Source organism: Hibiscus syriacus, unplaced genomic scaffold (assembly GCF_006381635.1).
Source record: "Hibiscus syriacus cultivar Baekdansim isolate YM2019G1 unplaced genomic scaffold, ASM638163v2 tig00111542_pilon, whole genome shotgun sequence".
Taxonomy (NCBI): Eukaryota; Viridiplantae; Streptophyta; class Magnoliopsida; order Malvales; family Malvaceae; genus Hibiscus; species Hibiscus syriacus.
Window position 1 is genome coordinate 343,785 of NW_024063115.1, and position 24,222 is coordinate 368,006.

The following is a 24,222-nucleotide window of genomic DNA, read 5'->3' on the forward strand; positions in this document are numbered from 1 at the left end:
TGCTAGAACCGTAGATCTGTGAAAGATTTTTTTTTTATTTTTTTATTTAGGTAAAACGTACTAGAGGTAATCATCTAACTTAAAAAATTATTTTAATGTGATTCTTTTATTAATGTTTTGTTTGTTTGTTGATTGTTACAATATTAATGTACTAATTTATGATGCTGACGTGTAGTTTATGATGCTGACGTGATTATCTATGGTGCTAACAGGATAGTCCATCTATCATTTTAATCTACTACCTTGGGCTAGTCATGTCAACAATGTAAATTATTGCACCAACGCTAAAAATTATCATATCAATACTATAACGGTCAAATATGAAAAAGATGATCAAAAGACTACATTAAACTTATTTTGAGTCGAAAGGCCACATCGAAAGAAATTATACGAGTCACATCAATTTACAAAGACCTCTAATATCTTTTTACCTACTTAAAATCCAATCAAATATCATGTCTCGACTTATTGATTCGAATTGATTTCTTTTATTCATTTTGATTTTCAAGATAAATATTTATATTTAATTTGATCTAACACAACCTAATATATTTGTTTAATTGATAAATAAACAATTAATTAAAAATATTATTACAACTATCCTCAAACATGTAAAGAATGATTATAATATTATCTTAAATAGCCTAAAATTTTACATCCTAAACCCTAACTTTATTCTTCCCTAGCTCAAAATTAGTTCTCAGCTATCTCCATTAATTCAAAGTGCTTCTAACTGGTATCATTGGAATTTGATTCATTCCTAAGCTTACATCATTCCTTGCAAAATCCTGGGATTCTCAAATTACTGGCATTACTACAAGCGTACATAAAAGTGATGGGATTGTTTTGGTTCCTAAGTTGAAACCATACTAAAGCCCGAATCGGCATATAGAAAGGCACACTTGTACATCGTTTGACGAGGCTTCACGTCGAACATCCCGTCAATACATTAGTTGGCTGCAAGAATTGAGAACTTGTTTAAATTGCATACACGAAACTCGTGTACTCGCGCACACATCCATGTTACAGACTTGGAAGTTCCTCCTAGTATGACCGCGTGGGTAAGGACGGACACATGATTTATGTCAAGAAGTTATAAAGAAATTTAGGATACAAAATTAGATGATCAATGGAAAATATAAAGAATGTATGGGAATTTGAAATTTCAAGGGTGCGACCTCACTCCCAACACCCCTCGGTCCATCCCTGTGTGTGGGCATGATGATGTGCTTGTGCTTCTGTTCGCATGAATATGCAACTATATTTTTACTTCTAGTGTGACTGTTTTGGAAGAAAATTAATATACCTGTTTATTCCTGTGGTAGAAGCAATCTCGATTTCTTGAAGAGTTTTCCCTTTGGTCTCGATTACGTTCTTTTTAACAAGACAACAGCCATCATGCAACACTGGCGAATATCGAGTATAAGAGTTGTGGCCCAAGTTTCTCGAGCAAACCCAGGAAGAGCAAGCAACGAAGAAGTGAATACCTGAAGAGAAATGCAGAAGCAATGCAGAAAAGCCATCAGAAGATCGCGGTGATATTCCGCTTGCATTTGATTGCAAAAGCCGTTACAAATTTGGAAGGGTACAAATTCGAGTTCGGAAGAAGAGAAAGAAAACAAGCAATGGTGAAAATGACAGTGAAGGGAGAAAAAAAATTACCCAGTATACTGACATACAAAATGCCACAGCTTTGACCTAATTCGACTAGGGAAAATTTCTGGTAATAAGAGACTGGGAACAGGACCAGCTCCTAGTGCAAATGTAAAGACAACCTGCAGTGTTCAAATTTGGTCAATATCAAATGCCTATCAAGGTGACATTTTACGTCCCCGGCAATTTATATTTCCTTCTTTCCGCAATGAAGAACACGACCAATTGCTAAAATTTATGGTCAATGGTTTATGGGTGTGATCAGACTAAATTATATATATTTCATAATCTTTTCACCATTTGTGGAACATCAATTTCACTTCTCAGTTGTTGCTTATTCCATTGGTCAAGGTCAGTCAGCTGCTGGGGTCTGAGGACCCAAGCATATTGAACTTGCAACCAAGATAGCTTTCCAACTACAACTTCCACAAATTTTGAATACTGTTTGCCAATGCCTGAAGCCACCATATAGAACCTTGGTGTCCAGAGATTTAAAAGCAAGTAATTATAGTAATACTTACATTAGCATCCCACCAACTGATAGGTATAAAGATGCAGAGCCGGCGCGTAAGTATTTGCAGCAGCGACTTGAAGGAGCATTGATATAGCCTGAGTAAATTAAATGTAAAATCAATTTCATTCACAGAAAGAGAATTAGCATTTGCTTTGAGCAGATCCACGCTTAACATGTCATTTTCCTAAAGCGTGGAGATTTAATCTTCCAAATATAATTAAAAATTACAATTTTTTTAATATACCCATGTCAGACATGTATCCTATCCTACACTCAAACCGAGTTTGGGTAAAAGAACAATAATGTAATCTAAAATCATACTTCTAAATTCCTTGTTATGAATGATACAGTAGCTTCTTTCACTAACATTTTCCTAAAGCGTGGAGATTTAATCTTCCAAATATAATTAAAAAATTACAATTTTTTTAATATACCCATGTCAGACATGTATCCTATCCTACACTCAACCCGAGTTTGGGTAAAGAACAATAATGTAATCTAAATCCATACTTCTAAATTCCTTGTTATGAATGATACAGTAGCTTCTTTCACTAAAGAAGTCACCTTCATTTTATTTCAAACAAGAGCTGCATTGAATAATTTAAGCTAACAGGGCTCTTGGCAGTTGGCACAAAACACAAAACACGTGTGTAATAAAGGATATAAATTCTAATTCGCATGGGCAAATAGCATGTCTTTCTTATCTTCACTAGAGACAAGTTACATGGCTATCCTATGATACTAGTTACGATTTACGAATGAAAGGGCTTTCAAGAAAATATCAGCGAAACTGCAATTTACCATGCCAAAGAAGCTCCACAAAAGGAGCATTTTCCTTCCAAGTTTATCCATTAACAGCATCGCGATGACAGATCCTGCACGAAGGAAAAATCAGCATCATGCGACGAAGCAAAATGCCAAAATACAATGGTGATAAGAAAGAATGAAAGGTATACCTGATAAATTTGCAACTCCGATTAACGCATTTGCAAAGTCTGATGGTACTCCCGCACTTTTAAATACAGATGAAGAGAAATAAAATACAGCATTTATCCCAGATAGCTGTTGTAAAGCAAACAGGATTGACCCAATATAAACAACTGCAAAAGGAGAACGTGAATAACAAGTCCAAAAGGAAAGGAGCAAAGCAGAACTGGAAGTGAACGTAGCAGCTGCAGTAGCGATAGCAGCTGTAGACACTGAAAAGAACTCAGGAAGCCTTTTTACAACCATAAAAAGAAATGGTTTACCTCTAGAATGGCGGCCATAGAGCAATTCTGAGAGTTTTACAGTGTCCGCTGCTTCCCCCCTGTCCAATTTGGTTAATTCTTCCATGGCATATTTGACATGCGATCCACCTAAAAGCCTCTCAAACTCAGCTTCAGCTTCAGCACTTCTGCCTCGCTTCATGACACCATAAGGGAATAAAATCATTTTAGCCATAAGCTTTAATAAAAAGGAGAATCTGCTTTTATCGTATTCAGTCATATGTACAGGTGGTAGCACATCTTGTAAAAGTAGCAGAAGAGTGTGCATTTTTCACGTGACAAAAGTTGTAAGAATAAAATAATACTAGAGGAAGGGATACAAATTGAAAGAGAATTTAAACAATGAATTGCATCCATATATAGGGGTCCATGTACGCATGAAGAGAGATATCTATGACACGAAATCAGATGCTGAGATCATTGCAAAGGGGAAAATTATAAGAACAAGTATCCAAGGCTTTAATAGAAAGATCATATAATACTACTAAGATTGACATGGGAAATAATTTTGAAATTACAGATAATACAAGTCACAGAGTGAACCTTATATAACCAATGTGGACTCTCAGCACAAAATATCATGGAAAATGCAAGAAATCCAGCAGGAACTGTGGAGACCCAAAAGCAAATGCGCCACCTGAGACAATTATGCAATAAGTCCGAAAGCAGCATATGATTTACAGGAAGTATGATTCCTAAAGAATGATCCATACCAGCCAGCGATTGCTTTGATGGGGATCCCAATAAAAAGAGCCCCCATAAGTCCCAGACATGTTGCAATCTGGATGAAACTTCCATAAGTTCCCCTTAAAGAAGCAGGGGAAACCTACACATATTTAGTACATGATGTAAGAAAAGTTTATGTTCATACTTCATACACAAAAGAGAGAGTGCTATATAAGTCAATGATTAATGCAACATAAAAATAAACAGTATGAATACCTCTGTCACATAAAGAGCCAGAATGGATGGACCAAGTCCTATTCCAGTCCCAACTAAGAACCTTCCAATGAGCATACCCGCCAATGTTTTTGTTGTTGCACTAAAATCAAATTATTTGTTAGATCAAAACCTTATAAATTCAGACTTTACAAAGTGAATCAAAGAGAAAAGAATGGTGAAGGGAACAGATAAGTAAACCAAGTATCTAAAAACACTGATGCAAGTATTCCTATAACACATATTAACTAGTTCAATACATGGACCCAACACAACTAAATTTTTGGAATAAAAAGGCATTGTAGGTCAAATAGAAGAAACATATTTGTAACATCAATCAATCAAGGTCCTAGCAATTCATATTTCATCCAAGATAGTAGAGTTGACGCCAGACATAGTTTTCTCAAGATTATAAAATATATATCTAATATTCTTTCTAGGATATAAAAATGTAACAGTTTAATTCATGCCAGATGAACAAATATAAAAGTGGACAGGCATATATTCAAGTCACAAGTTATATTATGAGAATTAAGAGCATAACACAAAAGTAATCCTTGAAAGCATTTGATTAGCATTGCATATCACCTTATCACAGCACCCATAATCATAGGCAAAGCACACAACTGAAATGCCCTCGACGCCCAACACCATCAGCAATCCAACCACTGCACAAAGATCCAATAAGGGCACCGCCTAAAGATGTGCTCACCACCAGACCTATATTTAACATTATTTAATAAAGTCTATCATGTTAAAATTCTAGACTCTAGATGCAAAGGAAGAAAGGGAAAAAAGAATGGGAATTAAATGTCACCTTCAGCCAGAGTATTCCCATTGAAACCTAAATCTAAAGAGATGCTTTCAAGAGGTTCATTAACTACCTGTAAAGAATGGCCAACATGCAAACATAAACATAATTATCAAAATAAATAAAAAAGAAAAAAGAAAAGTGAAGATGGAAGATGGAAGATGGAAGTAATAGCACACAAACCCAAGGTGGTAGCCAAATAGGAATGAAGCTAAAGTTGCCACTACTACATGTGGGAAAGAAAGCCACCATGAAGGATCTGTAGTTTGTACATCCATGTTGTTCTGTGAGAGAGCTAAAAGACCACAAGAGTTAAGCACTGAATTCTTCTTAAATGCTTGAATATTGCAATGATTTAACAAATTAATTCAAGTTTGTTGGTTCGGGATCTATCAACTCCACAACCATGGCTGTGCGTGTGCAGAAACCCTCAGCTAGTCTACAGATAAATTTACCTGAATTCTCTTCTACATCCATTACAGCAGAGTGGTCTCTAGATGGCGTCCTCTTGTACATTGAGAACGCTCGGCCTTCACGATCCCACATGCCAAATTAGCAGCCAGATCCGGCTTCCAATTCACTCGACCTCGTTTTAAAGGGCACTCTCATATTTCACGTTGCACGTACATTAGCATTTAAAATCAAAAGCCCCTTTCCTCATTCATTGAAAGACACACATTTAACATAATAGCTTGGTTTCTTTTCTTGCATTAGAATTTATTATAAAAGTTAAACAGATTCAAGTTCAACAGCTTGTAATCCATTCTAATTTCCAGCTAAAAACAAAGTTAGATGAGAGATGAGATCTCCTTGAGAATTTTTAAATCTACCGTCATACAAAGATTAATCAAATGATAATCATTTAGCAGCAGTTAATGACTTAGCATACAGATTAAAGTTCAACAACTTGTAATCCATGCTGATTTCCATCTAAAGCCAAGGTTAAATGGGATCTCCAAGCGAATTGTATAATATACCGTCATAAAAAGATTAAATCTAAACGATAACTGTTTAGCAGCAGTTACCTAAATAGAGGGAACACGATCACTATTATCTCAATGACACCGGACACTAAATTGATGCAAAGAAGTTCAAAATTAAGCTAACTTCTACCCGTACAGATCACACTCACTTCATTTCTTATATTTTCCCCTCTATTTTCTAGTTAACCAAGCATAGGAAAAAATGAAAAACAGAAGATCTAAAGAGCGAAGTAAACTAAATCTACGAAATTAAAAGGAAACACGTTTATCAATTCAAAAGTAAATGATCACATCGCAGTAGAAACCGAGTGACGAACGATCATTTTAAAGAAATCAAAAGATGATTGAAGCTAAACAGCTAAGTATTCGATCCAAAAAAAGTTCAAATTAAATTCACCTTGCTTAGTATGATGTGCTAGATTTGCCGAGTGAAATCAGCATAAAATTTCGGTGATACTTCCACAGTAATGTAAAGAAAAATAGGGAAAGAATAAAGGGAATAGGGTCAGTTGGTAGGTAGAGCATTCGAGATTAATTCGGTTAAAATTTAATAAATATTCAAATTGAATGAATTCAAACTCGAGTTTGAGCTTTTAACAAGTCGAAATAAGTTATTTGATATTTAATTCGAGAAGTTCGTGAACAACTTGAAAATATAATATATTAAAATTTTATATTTTTAAAAATAAATTATTAATATTAACATTTAGATGTTGATTTAAAAAATAAGCTTTTATGTATTAAGCTTTAAGTTAATTTCAATATAATTATTTTAATCTAATAGAATATATCTTACTTTAAATTTGAGGGTTAAGTATAATAAGTGTCTAAATTATATTTTTATGAATAGTGCCTAAATTAATTTTTAAATGATTTTTGTGTTTAATGTTATAAACGTTTTTAGTGCTCGGGCTGTTAATGATGTTAATTTTTTTTAAGTGACACTTGTTATGATTTAGTAATTTTGAAATTTATCTTTAAAAAATATGAAAAATATTATTATATTTATAAAAATTCGTAATTTCTATTAAATTGTAAAAAGTACCGAATTCTACCAATTTTAACCCTAACTCCTCGTCGCCACTCTCACTGATCGCGACCGTTGTTGATGTAGTTTTTGTCATCCTCCTAGTCACATACCATTATAGTTGTTGTTGATTGGTCGTCAAAATTGCATGAGATCGTGAATTTTATCTTAGGGTTCATGTGGGTATAATATGTTGATTCGTCGTCGATCGGTCATGATTTTATAGGGGTTTTGGTCGTGGAGGTGGGGATGTGAGGTTGGTTGGGCCTTCGTTTACGTCTAAGTGTGTCGGTCGATGTGGGTTTTGGGCTTGTTTCAAAATTTATATATTTTTTAAAATATAATTTTAATTTTTAAATATAATTTTTTAAATCACAAATTGTGACACATCACTTAACGAAGTAAATTAATGTTGTTGACGGCCCAAACACCTAAAGTGGTAACGTTTGTAATGTTAGACACATGAATCATATAAAATATAGTTTAGGTACTTATTCGTGAAAAACGTTATAGTTTGGGCGTTTAATTTATAATTAACCCTAAATTTGATTGATTATTTCTTTCACAAAATTTATCTCATTCATTTCAAATTCAATTTTAAAAATGGAATAGTGGATAAAAAATGACATGTTATTTTACGTCGTTTGAGATTTTGAGATCAACTTTTATAATATCACAGTCAACGGGTTAACGTTCAGCTCGGAAAATAGTTAATTTTTTAATAGAAAATTACGAGTTTGGAATATAATGAATAGTCAGATGATCATTTTATAACTTTTAATAGTCGATGGACTCAACAAAGCAAAACTCTATAGTTTGAAGATCATTTCGTAACTTTTAATAGTCGAAATATTTAATAAAATAATACCTTATAGTTAGGGGACCGTTTGTATATTTTACCCTTATTTTAATTCAAATTGAATTACTTATATCTCAGCTACTATTATGCAAAGAGGAAAAGGATTTCCCGTTATGCTTCAAAAAGAAAAAAAAAACATATAATCTTGATATGAGTATATTTAAGGAAGTTTGTAAGTGCTCTACAAGATATCATAGTAAAAGACGAATATGTTTTGGAATCCATAAAATTTAGGGTTTTTTTAAGAATTAACATAATTGTTAGTGTAATTTTGTCTCATCAGATTTATCTTCTGATTTAGTGTGAATGTTATAGTGTTTATTGGAAGACGTAGGAAACACAATGCCACTTCGAGAAGACGCGACGATCACAATATATCTTCTGTTTTATTCATACGGTAATCTTAACATTTCAACTGAATGAAAAATTGAGAAAGAATGGGAAAAAATTATACGTTGTTGCCAGTTTCTTTCTCAGCACTGTAGCGATCACACCATCTCAAAAAATAATTTGGACGAAATCCTATGTGAGTTGGTTGGTTTTTCCAACGCCCCATGGGAGTAATTTTACGGAGATGTATCTTGTGAACGCAGATATGGATATCAAGTAGAAACAAATAAAAGAACATTTACAAGCAAAAACGCCTCATTTTATGGCATGAAGGTATAGTGCATAATTTATTTACTTGGACCACACTGGGGGCTTTCGATAATATTGTCATAGAAAAATATAGAAAAAAAAATGGCAGGTTAAATTAGGAAAATCCCCACCCTTTGGAGGGTAAAGGGGGTCAGAATCGGACCATGTTTTGATCTTTCCTACGTGATATCCCTTCTTGTCTGGTTGGGACATAAAATTCAAACCAAAACATCAGCGCTCGTCAGCTGAAAATAAACACTGCCATGTGAAAAAACTGACAAGTCTTGCCGTATGTTTCGATAAGATGACAGCTCTTTACTGCATATGGATAGGGCTGGAGCACATAAATAAAATTAAGGTCAAAAGGTTTTGAGTCGATACTTTAATACATGTAGTTATCGAATTATTTTTTAATGTGGTCCTTTAATTTAAAAAATAAATTTAATGTGATATTTAATTAATGTTTTTTATCGTTAATTATTGAGAAAAAATACGAATATCATTTTGATAATTTTTTTTAAAAAATATAGAGATCTATGATGCCTTTTACCTAAAATTAATAATCTCTTTCTGATTTAGATTTCCGATTGCGTGACATTTTTTATAAAAAATTCTTTCTAAATATGATGAGCATCATTATAATATTTTTTTAGAAAAATAAAAGAATACTAAATCCTTCATAATTTCAAAAAAATAATAATAATTAAACCTCTAAATCTATCGCAATAAACATAAATAAATACTACCTTATATTCAGGTAAGATAATTAAAAAAAATATTAGTTTTTTTTCGATTATAATACAATATTTGTTTAAATATAACTTTTAACCATTTGATATTAAATGCTCATAAAATTTCTAGTACTCGAACCTAAAATCTCAAATAATAACAATAATTCTTTTACCACTGATATCGCTATGTTCGGATAAAAAATAGTAAATAACAATGAAGGGGATGTAGCAGTACAACGGGCTGCCGTCCATGCAAATACAATGGGTAGATTACTTGAGATCTGATTTGAATGATTTAGCTCTTACCGAGGACATGACATCTGATAGGAAAGTATGAAAACTTAAAACTAGGGTAGCCGAGTAGTGTGGGTCAAAGTCATAGGGTGTAGCATCTCTGTCTTCTTTTTAATGTATTTGTAGTAATTTTCATGACTTATACTTTTTATATGTTTTTGACATTGAAATTTATGAAGGCTTAGAACTAGGGTAACGGAGTAGTGTTGTCATAGTTTAGGTTTTAACCCATTTGACTTTATTCTTTTTCGTAACTTGCTATCGCTGACTTCTGTGTATCTTTCTATTAATGTTTCATCTTTTTAAATTTATCCAGGTCTTACGTTTATGTCTATATGGAGAGATTTTTACGCAGTGATTTATTTGCAGGGATTACTTCTCATTACAGACACGCATCTGAAGACTGCATAAAAAGACTGTTCAACTATGTGTTTATTTATTTATACATGCATTGTGTTTTATATTTATTTTTAATTTTCTGACTGCCGGAAGTCTTTTACAAAAGTTACTCTCAACCTGACGTTGAAACAACCTACTACACTACCTCCTCTTATGACGTTTTATATCAAAATAGGGTTTTCTTTTTCTTGTTGCGTTGTTTTATCTATAAAAGGAATTCAAACGGTGGGCCCTGACCGAATCAAAATTCAGGGCAGGTTGGGAATGGGGGCCGCCAAAAACGTGTTCAATATGACGACAACTTCCACCACGTGTCGGAGGCACAGGCGTCACGAGAGTTTTAGACATGGGGGTGGGGCACTCTGCCTCTTCTTCCTTCTGTCGACACGCTTGCTATTTTCCCTTTGACCACGATAATAAAGTTGGGATAAACTCATACTTTGTCACCTTCATTTAATTTTTCCTCATTTCGACTACTTAACTTTTATAATTTATATTTAGGTCACAAACATTGTTAATTTATCAATACAATATCATTTGAAAATCAACTCTTGCTGTATACATCTAATATTCTTAAATTTCTTAAGCTATAATTCTAAAAAAAATAAAAACATAAAAATTACAAGCTGCCGTATTCTTATTTCTGGAAGTTAAAAAATAATATGAAGTAATGGCAATGATTATTTAATTTTCATTAATAATTCATTTATTGCTTTACTTTCACAAGCATATATAATTATTGTTATTATTATATATGTGTTGAAGGGATTATATAATTGAGAATAATTCATTATCATAAATTTTGTAAAGTCAACTTTATTGTTAACAAACGCATTACCCACTGCAACACTCCTTCTTTGATTATATATGGAAAAAAAATAATTAGCTATGACATATTTCCAGGGTAAAATACTTAAATAGTCATTGAACTATTTAAATAATACAAAATCAATTCGCTTAAATTTGAGGGGTAAATAAATGTTAACAAGACAATCGCATAAATTTGTATAATTAGACATTTGGTCTTCATAATTTACATAATATATCAATACGGTTATAGTTTAAATTAAAGCTAATTTAAATTTCATTTATCAATTAAATGATGACACATGTCAAAATCTGATTGGTGAATTAAATTTATGATCACAAATAGTCACCGTACTTTTTTATGATCATAAATTTCGACAAATTTGATAGGTATTTCGAAACGATTTTTTAAATTTAATGATTATTTTATAATAATTTGATAAAAAAATAATGATCAGACTGTAATATTGCAATGGCCACTTTATGATAGTTTGGTAAATTTAATGCTTCTTTCGTAACTTGTAAAAGTTCAGTGATATAAATTCGATTTGGTCCGATTCCACATAAGCAATCCTACTAAAGATGGGAAGATAAAATCAAAATTCGAACCATAAATATATCAAAATGTTAAATTTTCTATAAATGGATGTTTTGTCGATTTCTTATTGCAGAAGGAGGGCAAAAAAAACCGAAGAAGTAATAGGGGCAACATTGTCATTAAAAAATGAAAGGTTGGCTTTGATGAATGTCCATCTTTATCGACAAAAAATGAAAGGCTCGCTTAGGGAAGTTATACCGTGTCACACTTTTAATATATATCTAAGAAAAGATATTATTAATTTTTAATAAAATTGATAAAAAATTATTTATATTATTATTATTGGTTTAATAAAATTGAAAAAAAAATCACTATATATGGAATTGTCCGTCTAGCTTAGTTGGTAGAGCGAAAGTCTCTTAACATTGTGGTCGTGAGATCGAGTTCTACTAAGGACAATTCATAATGTAGGTATTTCACGGAAGTTGTTCTCAACTTGACGTTAGAGACAGTCTATTACCTTATATTTCCCTTACCTCATTACATATGAGAATATGATCAACTAATTTTATTTATTATATATATGTTACCAAAATTGATAAAACGTCAAATAATATCAAAACTGATAAAAATAATAATATTTTTGATATTTTTTTATCGATTTTATTAAAAATTAATAATAAACCCGATAATAAAAGGTTTGGTATGGTATAAATGAATTGCCTTTAAGCAGCCTCTAGCATTTCATTCAAATCGCAATTATTATCGTCCCAAGTTTTCTCCACACAGCTCCAGTTTCCGCCATGGCTACACTTCAAGCTCGAAATCGGCCGGCCTCAAAATCCTCGAAAACCGGTTTTAAAACCCGTTGTTCGTCGACGGCGAAGCAGCAGAAACCCGGTTTTACATCCTCGGACGATATCTCATGCTGTTGTGTTGGCGTGAATCGTCGTGATCGATTCAAGAGAAAGAACAGAACCGTGTTTTAGTTTAGGGTATCATCGGGAGACAAAATCTGAGTTTCGAGATTGAGAAGACGAGAGCTGAAGAATATTTGAGAAAGGTTGTGGAATTCAAGAGCTGCCAGCGGCTACGTTTCCTTCGTCTCCATATCACGGGAAGGTCGTGGGATTGGGATGGGATCGAAACAAGTCTTTCGAGGGGGATTCGTTTGTACGTCAAAACCAAAAGGACCAAATTGTGAATAATTTTCTTTCGCTTCTCTAAATTTGTTTTTTTTGATAAAAGTACACAAATGGTTCTGATTATAGACATTTTTTTAAGTTTTCATGTATTAAAAGTTATTAAATGATTAATTGATTATAAGACATTAATTCATACTCTTGACTATTAAAATTTACAAAATGATTATTCAATTATTCATATGTTCTAATTTTTTTTAAATTAGAGGTTATGTGATTTGAATGTTAATTTTTTGATTATGACATGATAAAATCTGATTTCATAACAGTTGGGTTATATTTATTGATTAACTCTCAATTTATATTATGTAGTCAAATTAATTCTTAAAATAATATGTTATCGAATCGGTGTATGAAAGTAACAGTAACATTCGTAGACATTATTAAAATATAATTTTTATTATACTTTAATTGACATGTTAACCTATAACTTAGATGATCGTTAATTCTTTTAACGAAAAATGGTCATTTTGAAATATATAAAAAATTATGTGATTATTTTATAATTTTTAATAATTAATGATCTTATCAAAATAACATCTTATAATTAAGGGTTATTTATGTATTTTACCCTTACTTTTTTAACAATAAAAGTTTTGCTAAGGGATGAATTCGCCTTTGACAAATCGAAAGTGTGTATTCTTGAATTTTACATGTAATTTAAGGACTTACGTTCACATATTGATCTTAATACGGGAAATAATGTCGACGGAACAGGACGAGAGACAAGCGGATGAACATATACATAAATGGTCTAAAACTGTTCAACCGAAATGCGACACTACTTCTGATCTAAGAGAAAAAATAAAAAAGGGTAAACTATTTAATACTTAAAATATTAATTTTAATTTATTTTAATACTAAAATTTTAATTTATTAAAACTACAACAAACGTTTAGATTTTGTTTAATCTTAATCATATCCGCATTTAAAAACTTAACTAACAACTTGATACTTTCTATGAGTTAAATTATATCATTCATCCCTTAACTATCTTTTTACTCATATTTTGGTCATTAAAGTTTAAGGTTTTTAATTCAATTTTTTAACATTCAAATTACTCTTAATTTAATCACTATAACGTTCAAGATTAATTTTTTTATTTTAATTATGCATCGATAAATAATAAAAATATCATGCTACAAAATATTATTAATAAAATTAATTAGAGTGATTACAACATGAACAATTTGATAGTTGAGTTTTTAAATTGAATTTTTTTAAAATTTTAATGACCAAAATAGAAGTGAGAATATACTTAAGGGATGAATGATGTAATTTACCCATAAAAATTTCACGTGTGCAAAGTTTTAAGCAAAAATTTGATTAAATTTGTAATGGTGGGTACAATAACGAAAAAAACCTAAACATTAAGTAGATTTTAAAAACTTATAAGTTTAATTATTAAAACGAATTAAAATTAACAATTTAGATACTAAATGTATAATTTACCCATGTAAATAAAAAAGTTTTGTCTGGTTCTGTTTCTCTTGTAGTGGAAAATTGTCCGTATTCAAGCTCCCGAAGCAAATGGTTTTATATGCTGTTTTTTTTTATTAATGCTTTTCGCGATCGCTTAGTAACTTTGATATAAGGATGAAATATTGATCAAATTGAATACGTCAAAAGAAATTGATAGATGAGTTGATTACTTTTATTTTAAAATTCAGATTTTATTTAATTTTTTAAATTAAATTAATTTTTTAAATTTGTATTTAAATTTAATTATATTTTTTTATAAAATTCATTAATTTTATTAAAAATTAAACAAATTCAAATTACGATAAATGTTTATAATCGTAATAGTAAATTAAACACAAAATAAAAAATATTTTCTTAACCATGAGAAAACTTGTCATTTAAGATCACAAGGATCATATAAAGAAAAAAAGGTTAAAAACCTTAACAAAATAAACTCAAATAAAATATAGATACGAACACATCTGACCACATAGACAAACGAACCACAAAAGGGAATGAAACTATTAAAAGATAACCGATAAATTGCAAAACAGAATTAAGCGACGTGAAAATACTATTCACAAACGTCATTCGCATATCCAAATAGAATCCGAGAATCCAAAGTAGATCAGCATGATAACAAATAAAGTGACATCTTGATCAGTCGTGGCAGTGTCAAATATAATCCTAAAAAAAGATGAATAAAAATAACGGTTAAACAACCGAAAATGTACCATAAAGACTTAGAAAAACGTGACATAAAGGTAAACTTATTTGGAGTAAGAAATAAAAAATAATAATGATATGCTATAATAAAATAAAGGAAAAACAACAAATACCGGCGGTCAATGAAAAATACCCAGGTTAACGTTGTAGCCGATTATAAAGATGAAAAAAAATTTCTATCTATGGCCAAAGATTAAGAAATGCCCATATGTAATGAGATAAGGGAGAGGTAAGATAATAAGTTGCCTCCAAGTCAGGTTGAAAACAGCTTTCGTGGGAGACCTCCAAATTATAAAATGCCCTCCGTGGGACTTAATCTCACGACCTCAAGATTACGAACCTTGTGCTCTACCAACTGAGCTGGATGATCATTTCTTAAAAAGATAAAACATAATGCTAATTATAAATATCTATTATCATACGAATTGATCTAATTTAATAGTTTTCTAATCATATAATATATATTTCTTTATATTATATTTTATGTTATAGTACTATTTAAATAAATTAAATATAATTTAAAATTTTATATTCGATTCTTATTAAATTTTAAAAAAATGATTTAAATTGTACCAGCGAAGATATTCTAATTAATAATCAATCTGGTTGGACTATGAAACACGTGTAACTATCTTTTGGTCCAAATATTGATTTTGTCCCATGTTGGCAGCCAGCCATGGTATCGACGACCCAATGAGGTGGTCAAATGAAAAGCCCATATTATCACTAATTAAGTGATTTCAGTAATAAATAAATTATTATTATTTTTTAAGATTCAATTATCAGGAATATTAGAATATGAGCATTCAATATAAAATAGTTAAATTGTGTTTAAATAGATACCGTCTTATAATTACCTCAGATTAATCAAATAAATAAATAAATTAAACTACACCATTAATCACTAACTTTATTATATGTATAAACTTTAATGTGGAATTTTAAAATATTTCAATTTTAACCATTAAATTTTAGTTTACATTTCAATTAAGATATTAGATTGTTAAACCACTAGCAATTAGGTGTAAGGGTGTAAACGAGCCGAGTCGAGCTCGAGTATTGCTGAGCTCGACTCGACTCGAAAACTCTGAAATAGAGCTCGACTCGACTCGAAAACTCGCGAGCTTAAAATTTTCAAGCTCGACTCGAACTCGAAATCCTAAACTAAAGCTCGTGAGCAGCTCTAAAAGGCTCGAAATGAAAAAAAAAATCTTAAACTTAACTCGATTGAAGCTTCAAACTCAAACTCGAACATGAACCTTAAATATATAAAAATCTTACTGTATTTAAAAAAAATCAATACATAAGTATTAATATTATTAATAATTTATTCTCTAAAAAAATAAAATCTTAATATATTATATTTTCGAGCTGCTCACGAGCTTTTCGAGTCGAATATCGAGTAGCTCGTTTCAGCTCGTTAAGAACTCGAGTCGAGCTCGAGCTCGAGTCGAATCCATTCGATCCGAGTATTTATCGAGCCTTAATCGAATCGATCTAAAGTAGTTCACGATCTATCTCGTCTCACTTACCACCCTAATTAGGTGATGTGATAGTTTGGTGTTCACAACGAAGTAAAAAAATTAATTTGTTCCACTTGGTCACCTTTTTCATCAAAATTATTATTATTTTTATCTATTTTCAGCCATCTTCAAAAAAATATCTTTTTCAGCGTATTTTTAGACCATCATGAGATTGATAAACTCGTATTATCATCTTATACCACTTCATCAAAATTCTTGTTGGGCAGTTTATCCACCAAGATCAAATGTGTAACATCGATTTATCTAGAATAATCAGAATAAAAGCTTGAAAAATCGGAAAAAATAATGACAAAAAATAGAGAAGAATAAGATAGAAGAATTTGACCTCATAGTCAAACTTCCCTTCCCCCAAATTATATATATTATTTTCTAATTAAAAAATTATATTTATAGTCAAATTAGACATACAAAGCCAAATCCATCTAAATAACTTGAAAGAGAAACGAACTTCCATTTTTGGTTATACCCAACTTCGTCCTAATGGCCAATGGGTTAAAATTCCATTCAAGTCATGAAAAAAAAGAATTAATTCCAGTAAGATGCCTCTAGACTACAAGCTAAATATTAAATTAATCATTAACTTTTAAAATATTTTAATTTAGTCCTGAAAGTATCAACTTTGCATTGGTTAGGTATTTTTATTAACCAAGTACTATATTTAAAATAACATGGATCTAACTTATTAGATATACACTATTAAAAAACACAATGATTATTTCTGTTTGTTATAGCATGTGTGATCCATGTTGCCCATGTGATTAGTGCAAACATTATTAAAATTTGATCATCCTATTATTATTTTTAATTTGAAAGAGTCAAAAACTAAAAATTAAGATACAATGAACATTCTGCATAGAGAATCAACATATTTTTAATACACATTCAATGCTATATCCAAACTGACATTTAACTTTTAATCCGATGATTAGGACGATGAAATGTTATTTACAATATTATCTTTTTTACAGTAACGTTTAATTTTATTAGAAATAAAAAATATTCGAATATTAACTAAGGGTTACAATTATAACCGTAAATTGAACATGTAATAAGGATATTTTCCTAATCATAAAAGAATTAGTCACTTAAGATCACACAAGAACCGCATAAGGAAAACGTTAAAAAATATAATCAAATAAACTCGAACAAAAGGTAGATATGAACATATTTAAATGCATTGGTAAACGAACCACAAAAGGAAATGAAGCTATTGAAAGACCACCGATAACTCACAAATCATAATCGAACGACATGAAAATTTTATCTACAAACGCAAATCGTGCATCTAAATCTAATTCCATGGCCCAAAGTAGGGAGGATCAACAGTGAAAATGTGGCATCTTGATCAGTCGTGACGATGTCGAATCTAACCTTGAAAAAATGATAAACGAAAACAATGTTCAAACGACCGAAAACATGTCATAAAGACAGAGAAAAATGTGTCATACAAGCAAAAGAATACGTGTCATAAAGGCAGAGTTATTGAAAATAAAAGACAAGAAAAAACAAAGATACTGTATAATAAAAAAAAAGGAAAAACAATGAATATAGACGATCGGTGATCAAAATCAAAACTAGTGCCACCATCAATCATAAAGATGAAGAAGAAAAGAGAATAACGAGCACTAAAAAAAAAGGGCAAACCCTAGTAGCGTTATTAAAAATATGATATTAATTCTTTATTGATTTAATTATAATATTTTAAACTTTTGAGATTAATTTAAAAGTTCGAACATAATCAGGGGTAAGGGCACCAGCGCAAATAAGAGAAGATAAAGTTACAAAATAGGAAAATTCTCAACAATACAAAAAGGTGAAAGGCGGGAGAGACAGGGTGGTACGCTATAAATAGAGTCGTTGGGCGCCATCTCCCCACCACGTACCAAACAGCTAGATTGCATACGCTATAACTAAAGGTAAAGACTTGAAGATTCTAAATTATATAATATTCTCGTCTTTGCAATTTTTTTCTCGAGAAAATTTTCTCCTCTATTGATTCAGTTTAATTTTGTTCGAGGTATGATTATGAACGTTCAGATTTCAGTTATCTTTTTGTTATTGTTGTTCTTTTGGTTTGCTTTGATCTGCGTTTGCTGGTTGAAATGTTGTTGCTCTGTTTGGTTGGCAAGAAACGAAAGGAAAATTCTGGATGTTGCTTGAAAAGAGGTTTTGACTTTTGAGTGTTGGTAGGGGGCCATAGGAGAGTTAATATTCTTTTCCCCTCAAAATCGTTACGTTTTTTTTTTTACTTTTAGAATGTCAATTTTCCGGTTGCTGTTTCTTGTAATATTATCAAACGTAAACGATTATCGAAAAGAATGATCTGTTTTGTTACTTTCGTATTATAACAGACAGGGAAGCGGAGTATGTGTTTGTTGTTTGTTTGCTATCATTTTCTCCATCCTTTTTGTTAAACTATCTCAGAACTTAGTTATTTGAAACTTTTTACTTCTCAGATCTGCTGTTTCTCTTTTCTTTAGCGATTCTTCTACTTCCTTTGCGGCATATTTACAGTGATGCTCTGCTAAATTACCGTGTCGTTTTAGAAGATTCAACGTAATAGTTTCTCTGTAGAAATCAAGAATAGCTTATTTGATTTTTAAAATAGAAGTTCTTATGTTAGATTTTGGATAAAACTCAATTGATAAATTGGGATGTGGGTTGAACTATGGAATCTGTAAGCTTCATTATAGCCATAATTTGAGGTTGTCTTGGACTTGTAATTATCTGGTTTTTTAACGCTTCTTTTAAAATGATCTGATTCTTTATTATATTTTAATACGTGATACAGTTGAAGAATGCAACAGATGCTTTTCTAGAAGGCTTGCATTTTGCAAAAGAGGGAATTCTTTTTTACTTTATAGCATGGTTGTCACTGCTGTTACATCCGCATTCTTTCCGGTCACTTCATCGCCGGAATACTCCGACTCGAAAAAGAAGAAGCATGGAAATGGATCCATTAACATCGGAGGTATCACATCAAAATCGTCGTCTTCTCGAAGCTTGCAAGTCAAGGCAAATGCTCAAGCCCCTCCGAAAATAAATAGAACCAAGGTCGTCACACCTACAGTGGAAGTTTTCAAGAATGAGGATGGGGTCAATTCTCCTCCTCCGAGGACGTTTATCAATCAGTTAACAGATTGGAGAGTGCTTCTTACTGCTATCACGACCGTTTTCTTGGCTGCCGAGAAGCAGTGGATGATGCTCGATTGGAAGCTTAAGCGACCGGATACGCTCGTTGATCCATTTGGTATAGGAAGGATTGTTCGGGATGGTCTTGTTTTCAGACAGAGCTTCTCGATTAGGTCTTACGAGATAGGTGCTGATCGTACAGCATCCATAGAGACAGTAATGAATCATTTGCAGGTTCGGGTTATTGTTATTCGGCTAGGACGTCAAGGAACTAAACTTATATTTACTGATTTTCATGTTGAGATTTGGCTGAGACTAATTCTTTTTGCAGGAAACAGCACTTAATCATGTTAGAAGTGTTGGAATGCTAGGAGATGGTTTTGGTTCAACCCCAGAGATGTGCAAGAAGAATCTAATATGGGTAGTCACTCGGATGCAGATTGTGGTTGATCGCTATCCTACTTGGTAAGATGTACTTTTTTTTTTTGCATGAACGCAAAATTGTATAGTAGGAGGTACAAGTTTTCAACAAGTTATATTAGAAATTTAGGGGTGCGAGATTACAAAATTTTAGGGAGTAAGAAATCAATTATTGATATAAAATATAAAGAAAAAACTTAAATTTCATGGTCAAGTTGAACTCTTACATTGACTTATTTTGTTTCTCTTGCAGGGGTGATGTTGTTCAAGTAGATACTTGGGTCAGTGCATCAGGAAAGAATTGCACAAGAAGGGATTGGGTTATTCGAGATATTAAAACTGGTGAAATTTTAGCCAGAGCTTCAAGGTGAGGCTTAATTTGTTTGGCTGGTTTTTGTTCTTACCTTCAAACAAATGATGCATGCGAAAGGATCTCATGTTCATAGTATATTATCATATGATATAATCTTTTCTTTGCCATGATCTTCTACATTATTGAATGGTATTTTCATGAGTGACTCATCTGGGTTCCCTCTGTTTTTGATTTTGGTGATGTGCAGTATTTGGGTTATGATGAACAAACTGACTAGAAGGTTATCTAAAATACCAGAAGAGGTCCGAAGGGAGATAGAACCTTATTTTATGAATTCTGATCCTGTTGTCGCCGAGGATAGCCGGAAATTGATGAAACTCGACGACAGCAGTGCGGAACTTGTTCGTAAAGGTTTAACAGTAAGTCTCCGATTCTCGATCGTTTTTCTTCAGCGTCTATTTCTATTCAATTGCTGCATTCTTATTGAAAGTTTCCTTCTAATTTGCAGCCCAGACGGAGTGACTTGGATGTGAACCAGCATGTCAATAATGTGAAATACATTGGCTGGATCCTTGAGGTAGATTCACTCCCTTATCATTTCTGTACATTCCTTTAGGTACATTGGCTGGTGGTTCCTCGGAACCACGATATTGCTCGAATCCATTTCGGAATCAGTATTTTTCGCGACTTTCGCCAATTTTGCATGCATTTTAACTAATACTTGTTGCAGAGTGGCCCATTGCCAATGTTGGAATCTCACGAGCTATCTTCCATGACACTGGAGTACAGGAGGGAGTGTGGGAGGGACAGCGTGCTGCAGTCACTAACCGCCGTCTCCGACCATGGTGACGGGAACTCGGTGAGTCTCGGCGAAATCGAGTGCCAGCACTTGCTCCGTCTTGAAGATGGGCCCGAGGTCGTAAGAGGAAGGACTCAGTGGAGGCCTAAGAAATCGGAAAGTTCCGGCAATGAGGGTCGAATTCCAACCGAAAGTGCCTAGGAATCCAAGTCTGTACCAATGCAGGATGTGCAGTGGTCTCATTACTTTGATTCACATTGCTATGTAGAATATACATACATACATATGTATGTATGTATGTATGTATGTATGTATAAGCTTCTTTGTAGTTAGCTCTTAATTGAATCAAGAAGTGTACAAGGAAAGTAGGAAAGACCAACATGCCTGAGGAGGAGATTTAGTTATTCTTTATTGATTTATTCTATATATATATGTATAGTAAATATATACATACATACATACATACATACATACATATGTATGTATATATGTATAAGCTTCTTTGTAGTTAGCTCTTAATTGAATCAAGAAATGTACAAGGAAAATAGGAAAGACCAACATGCCTAGGAGGAGATTTAGTTATTCTTTATTGATTTATTATATATATACTCCTAAAATATGTTAATAAAATACATGTGATGTTATTTTTTTTCATGCTGATGGTAAAACCGTAGCCTATCACCGATTTTCATTTGCGATAAGATTAATATCAAAATGATCACATTTCATTAATTTCTTATTATATGATTGATAATCCATGAAACCTATCCAAAATTAAAGGAACTAAACAAAAAGTCCACTATTTTTGGAAGTTTGGGATCTTTCTCAAATTTGAGGGTTCAAATTGTTTATTCCAAAATATAAATGGGGACAAGTATTATTTTGAAAAGACAAAAAACATACCTCATAATTAGCTTTATCATATAATTATAATAGGAGATTCTAGTATTAGCATGTTTAACCTTTAGATCATTTTTCGTTGATTTTGAATGAATTTCTTAAAAAATCAATAAGATCGTAAAAAATATGAGCTCAATGCGAACATTTTGATATTGACCTTATTATGAATATCAACTAGTGACGAGCGATTATTGGTTATCTACTGGCGACGGCTAAAAAATTGAATGCCTAAAATCGGATTTTTTTAAGTGAAAATTTAGTAATATAAAGTTCAATGAAACTAGCTAGATTTACTTTATTTTTTTGTTTAAATATTAGAAAAATCAGCCTTGAGTCTCGACCGAGAGAACCTTACCGGCTGAAACCTCTACCGCCTGCAACCGTACTTGAGGATTTCGTCGATGAAAAAGAAAGAGAAAAAAAAGTAAACTACGTACTTAGTACTTAAACTATAAGTTCTGATTTCTTTTAGCATCTAAACTTATAATTTTTTTAAAATCATACATAATATTTAATTTTCATTTCATTTTAGTACCATCTATTAAAAATTTAACGCATTTAGTATCTAAACTATTAGTTTTGATAAGTTTTAGTGAATAAACTTTTAATTTTTCCCGAAACGTAACGTTAAATTTTGAACGAAGATACTATAATGAAATAAAAACTAAAATTTTTAACGGCGTGTATTAAAATAAAACAAAAAAACTAAATTTTAATGATTTTAAAAATTAAAAATTTAGATACTAAAATAAATTAAAACTTATAATTTAATTATTAAATACGTAATTTACCTAAAATATATATTCTACGAATACAAAAGGGACACGTAGCCAGCAATTGGCGCCACGTGTCGGAGATTCATTTCTGGCATTGACTTTAAAGTTTATGACATTTTGGTCCACTTTTATCTTCCATTTGACTTTTCTCTACCTTCTTTTAGGTTTTACACTCCGCGGGTAAAGCATTTTACCGTATAATTGTGAATTATGGAGCAAATGCTCTATTTAAAAATCGAATCGAATCGGTCGGTTTAATGATTCAATCGGAAATCATTGTTTAGTCCGGTTTAATCTAAATCGGTTAAACCGTTATTAGTGAACCGACCAGAAACGTTGAACTATTCGAACTGGACTGGCTAAAAACCGGGATTTTTGTTTAAAAAAAAAAAATTAAACCAAACAACGTCGTTTGTTAAACGAGCCAAGTCGAACTCGAGTATTGCTGAGCTCGACTGGAACTTGAAAACTTTAAAAGTAAGTTCCACTCAACTCAAACTCACAAGGTAAAAATTATCAAGTTCAACTCAAACTCGAAATATAATATTGAAACTTGAACTTAAAAATGCTTGAACTCAAAAAAAAATTAGAAGCTCGATTGAAGCCTAAAATTCGAGCTTGATTGAAGTGAAAGAATAGTTCACTCAATGCTCACCAAAAGGCTCCATGATTTTGAATGCCAAATTACCTCTATTATTTATAGAAGTTAGTTGTGATGCGCTTCTATGTTTCTTAGCAATGTGAGATTGTTTTGTTCTCATATTTTTACTCTTTAGACTTTTGGGATGCTCTTCTATGTTTTTTAGCTATGTGTGATTGTTTTTTAAAAAAAATTAAACCAAACAATATCATTTTGTTATGATTTTTTAACCCCAAATTTATTTTTTAATTATAATTATATAATTATATTTATTATTTAATATGTTTTACCTTAAATATTATGTTGTAGTTAATTTAAATCATTTTGTTTCATTTAATTTTATGGTTTTTAACTTATATGTTATGACTTGTGATATAAAAATTATTTTATTAAATATTTTGGTATTTTTATTTAATTTTTTAAATAATTATGACGTCGTCCGATTCTTCCGACCGGTCAGATCGGTTCGACCAGTTGAACCAGTGAACCGATAGCATGACCGATTCATTAACCGGTTCGATTCTGAAAATCATGAGCAAATGAATCATTGTATATGCATATAATTGTATTTGTATTTTTTAATATAAGTGATTAGTATTATTAAAAAATAAACATATTTAAAATTACGGTTTGTAATTATCATCGTAAATTAAATATATTTTAGATATTTTCTATAATATTAAAATTAATCACTTTAGATCGTATAAGGATTTTACCATGAATCGCAAATTAGGGTCGAATGTCATGAAAACTATCTACAAACACAAAATCACGTATCTAAATTTAATTTGAGAGTCCATAGCAGGGAAGATCAACATGGTTACAAATTAGCGACATCTTGATCAGT

At 31.6% G+C, this 24,222-nt stretch overlaps 1 protein-coding gene and 1 pseudogene across 1 annotated transcript; one reads left to right on the forward strand and one right to left on the reverse strand.

Annotated features, from left to right (window-relative positions):
* Window positions 1-753: 753 nt before the first annotated feature.
* Window positions 754-6,685, reverse strand: LOC120164719 (annotated as a pseudogene).
* An 11,685-nt stretch (window positions 6,686-18,370) lies between these two features.
* Window positions 18,371-21,294, forward strand: LOC120164707 (palmitoyl-acyl carrier protein thioesterase, chloroplastic-like). Its single transcript, XM_039174374.1, has 7 exons — window positions 18,371-18,412; window positions 19,187-19,761; window positions 19,859-19,992; window positions 20,201-20,314; window positions 20,508-20,679; window positions 20,769-20,837; window positions 20,991-21,294. The coding sequence occupies exons 2-7, from the start codon at window positions 19,261-19,263 to the stop codon at window positions 21,258-21,260; spliced, it is 1,260 nt and encodes a 419-aa protein (XP_039030305.1). The 5' UTR covers window positions 18,371-18,412; window positions 19,187-19,260; the 3' UTR covers window positions 21,261-21,294.
* The last annotated feature ends 2,928 nt before the right edge of the window (window positions 21,295-24,222 follow it).

Excerpts from the sequence above, each read along its gene's own strand:
- LOC120164707 (XM_039174374.1), top strand. The coding sequence starts at position 19,261 with ATGGTTGTCACTGCTGTTACATCCGCATTCTTTCCGGTCACTTCATCG. Across the intron at positions 20,315-20,507 it reads ATTTTAGCCAGAGCTTCAAG|TATTTGGGTTATGATGAACA; the intron begins GTGAGGCTTAAT and ends GGTGATGTGCAG. Across the intron at positions 20,680-20,768 it reads TTGTTCGTAAAGGTTTAACA|CCCAGACGGAGTGACTTGGA; the intron begins GTAAGTCTCCGA and ends TCTAATTTGCAG.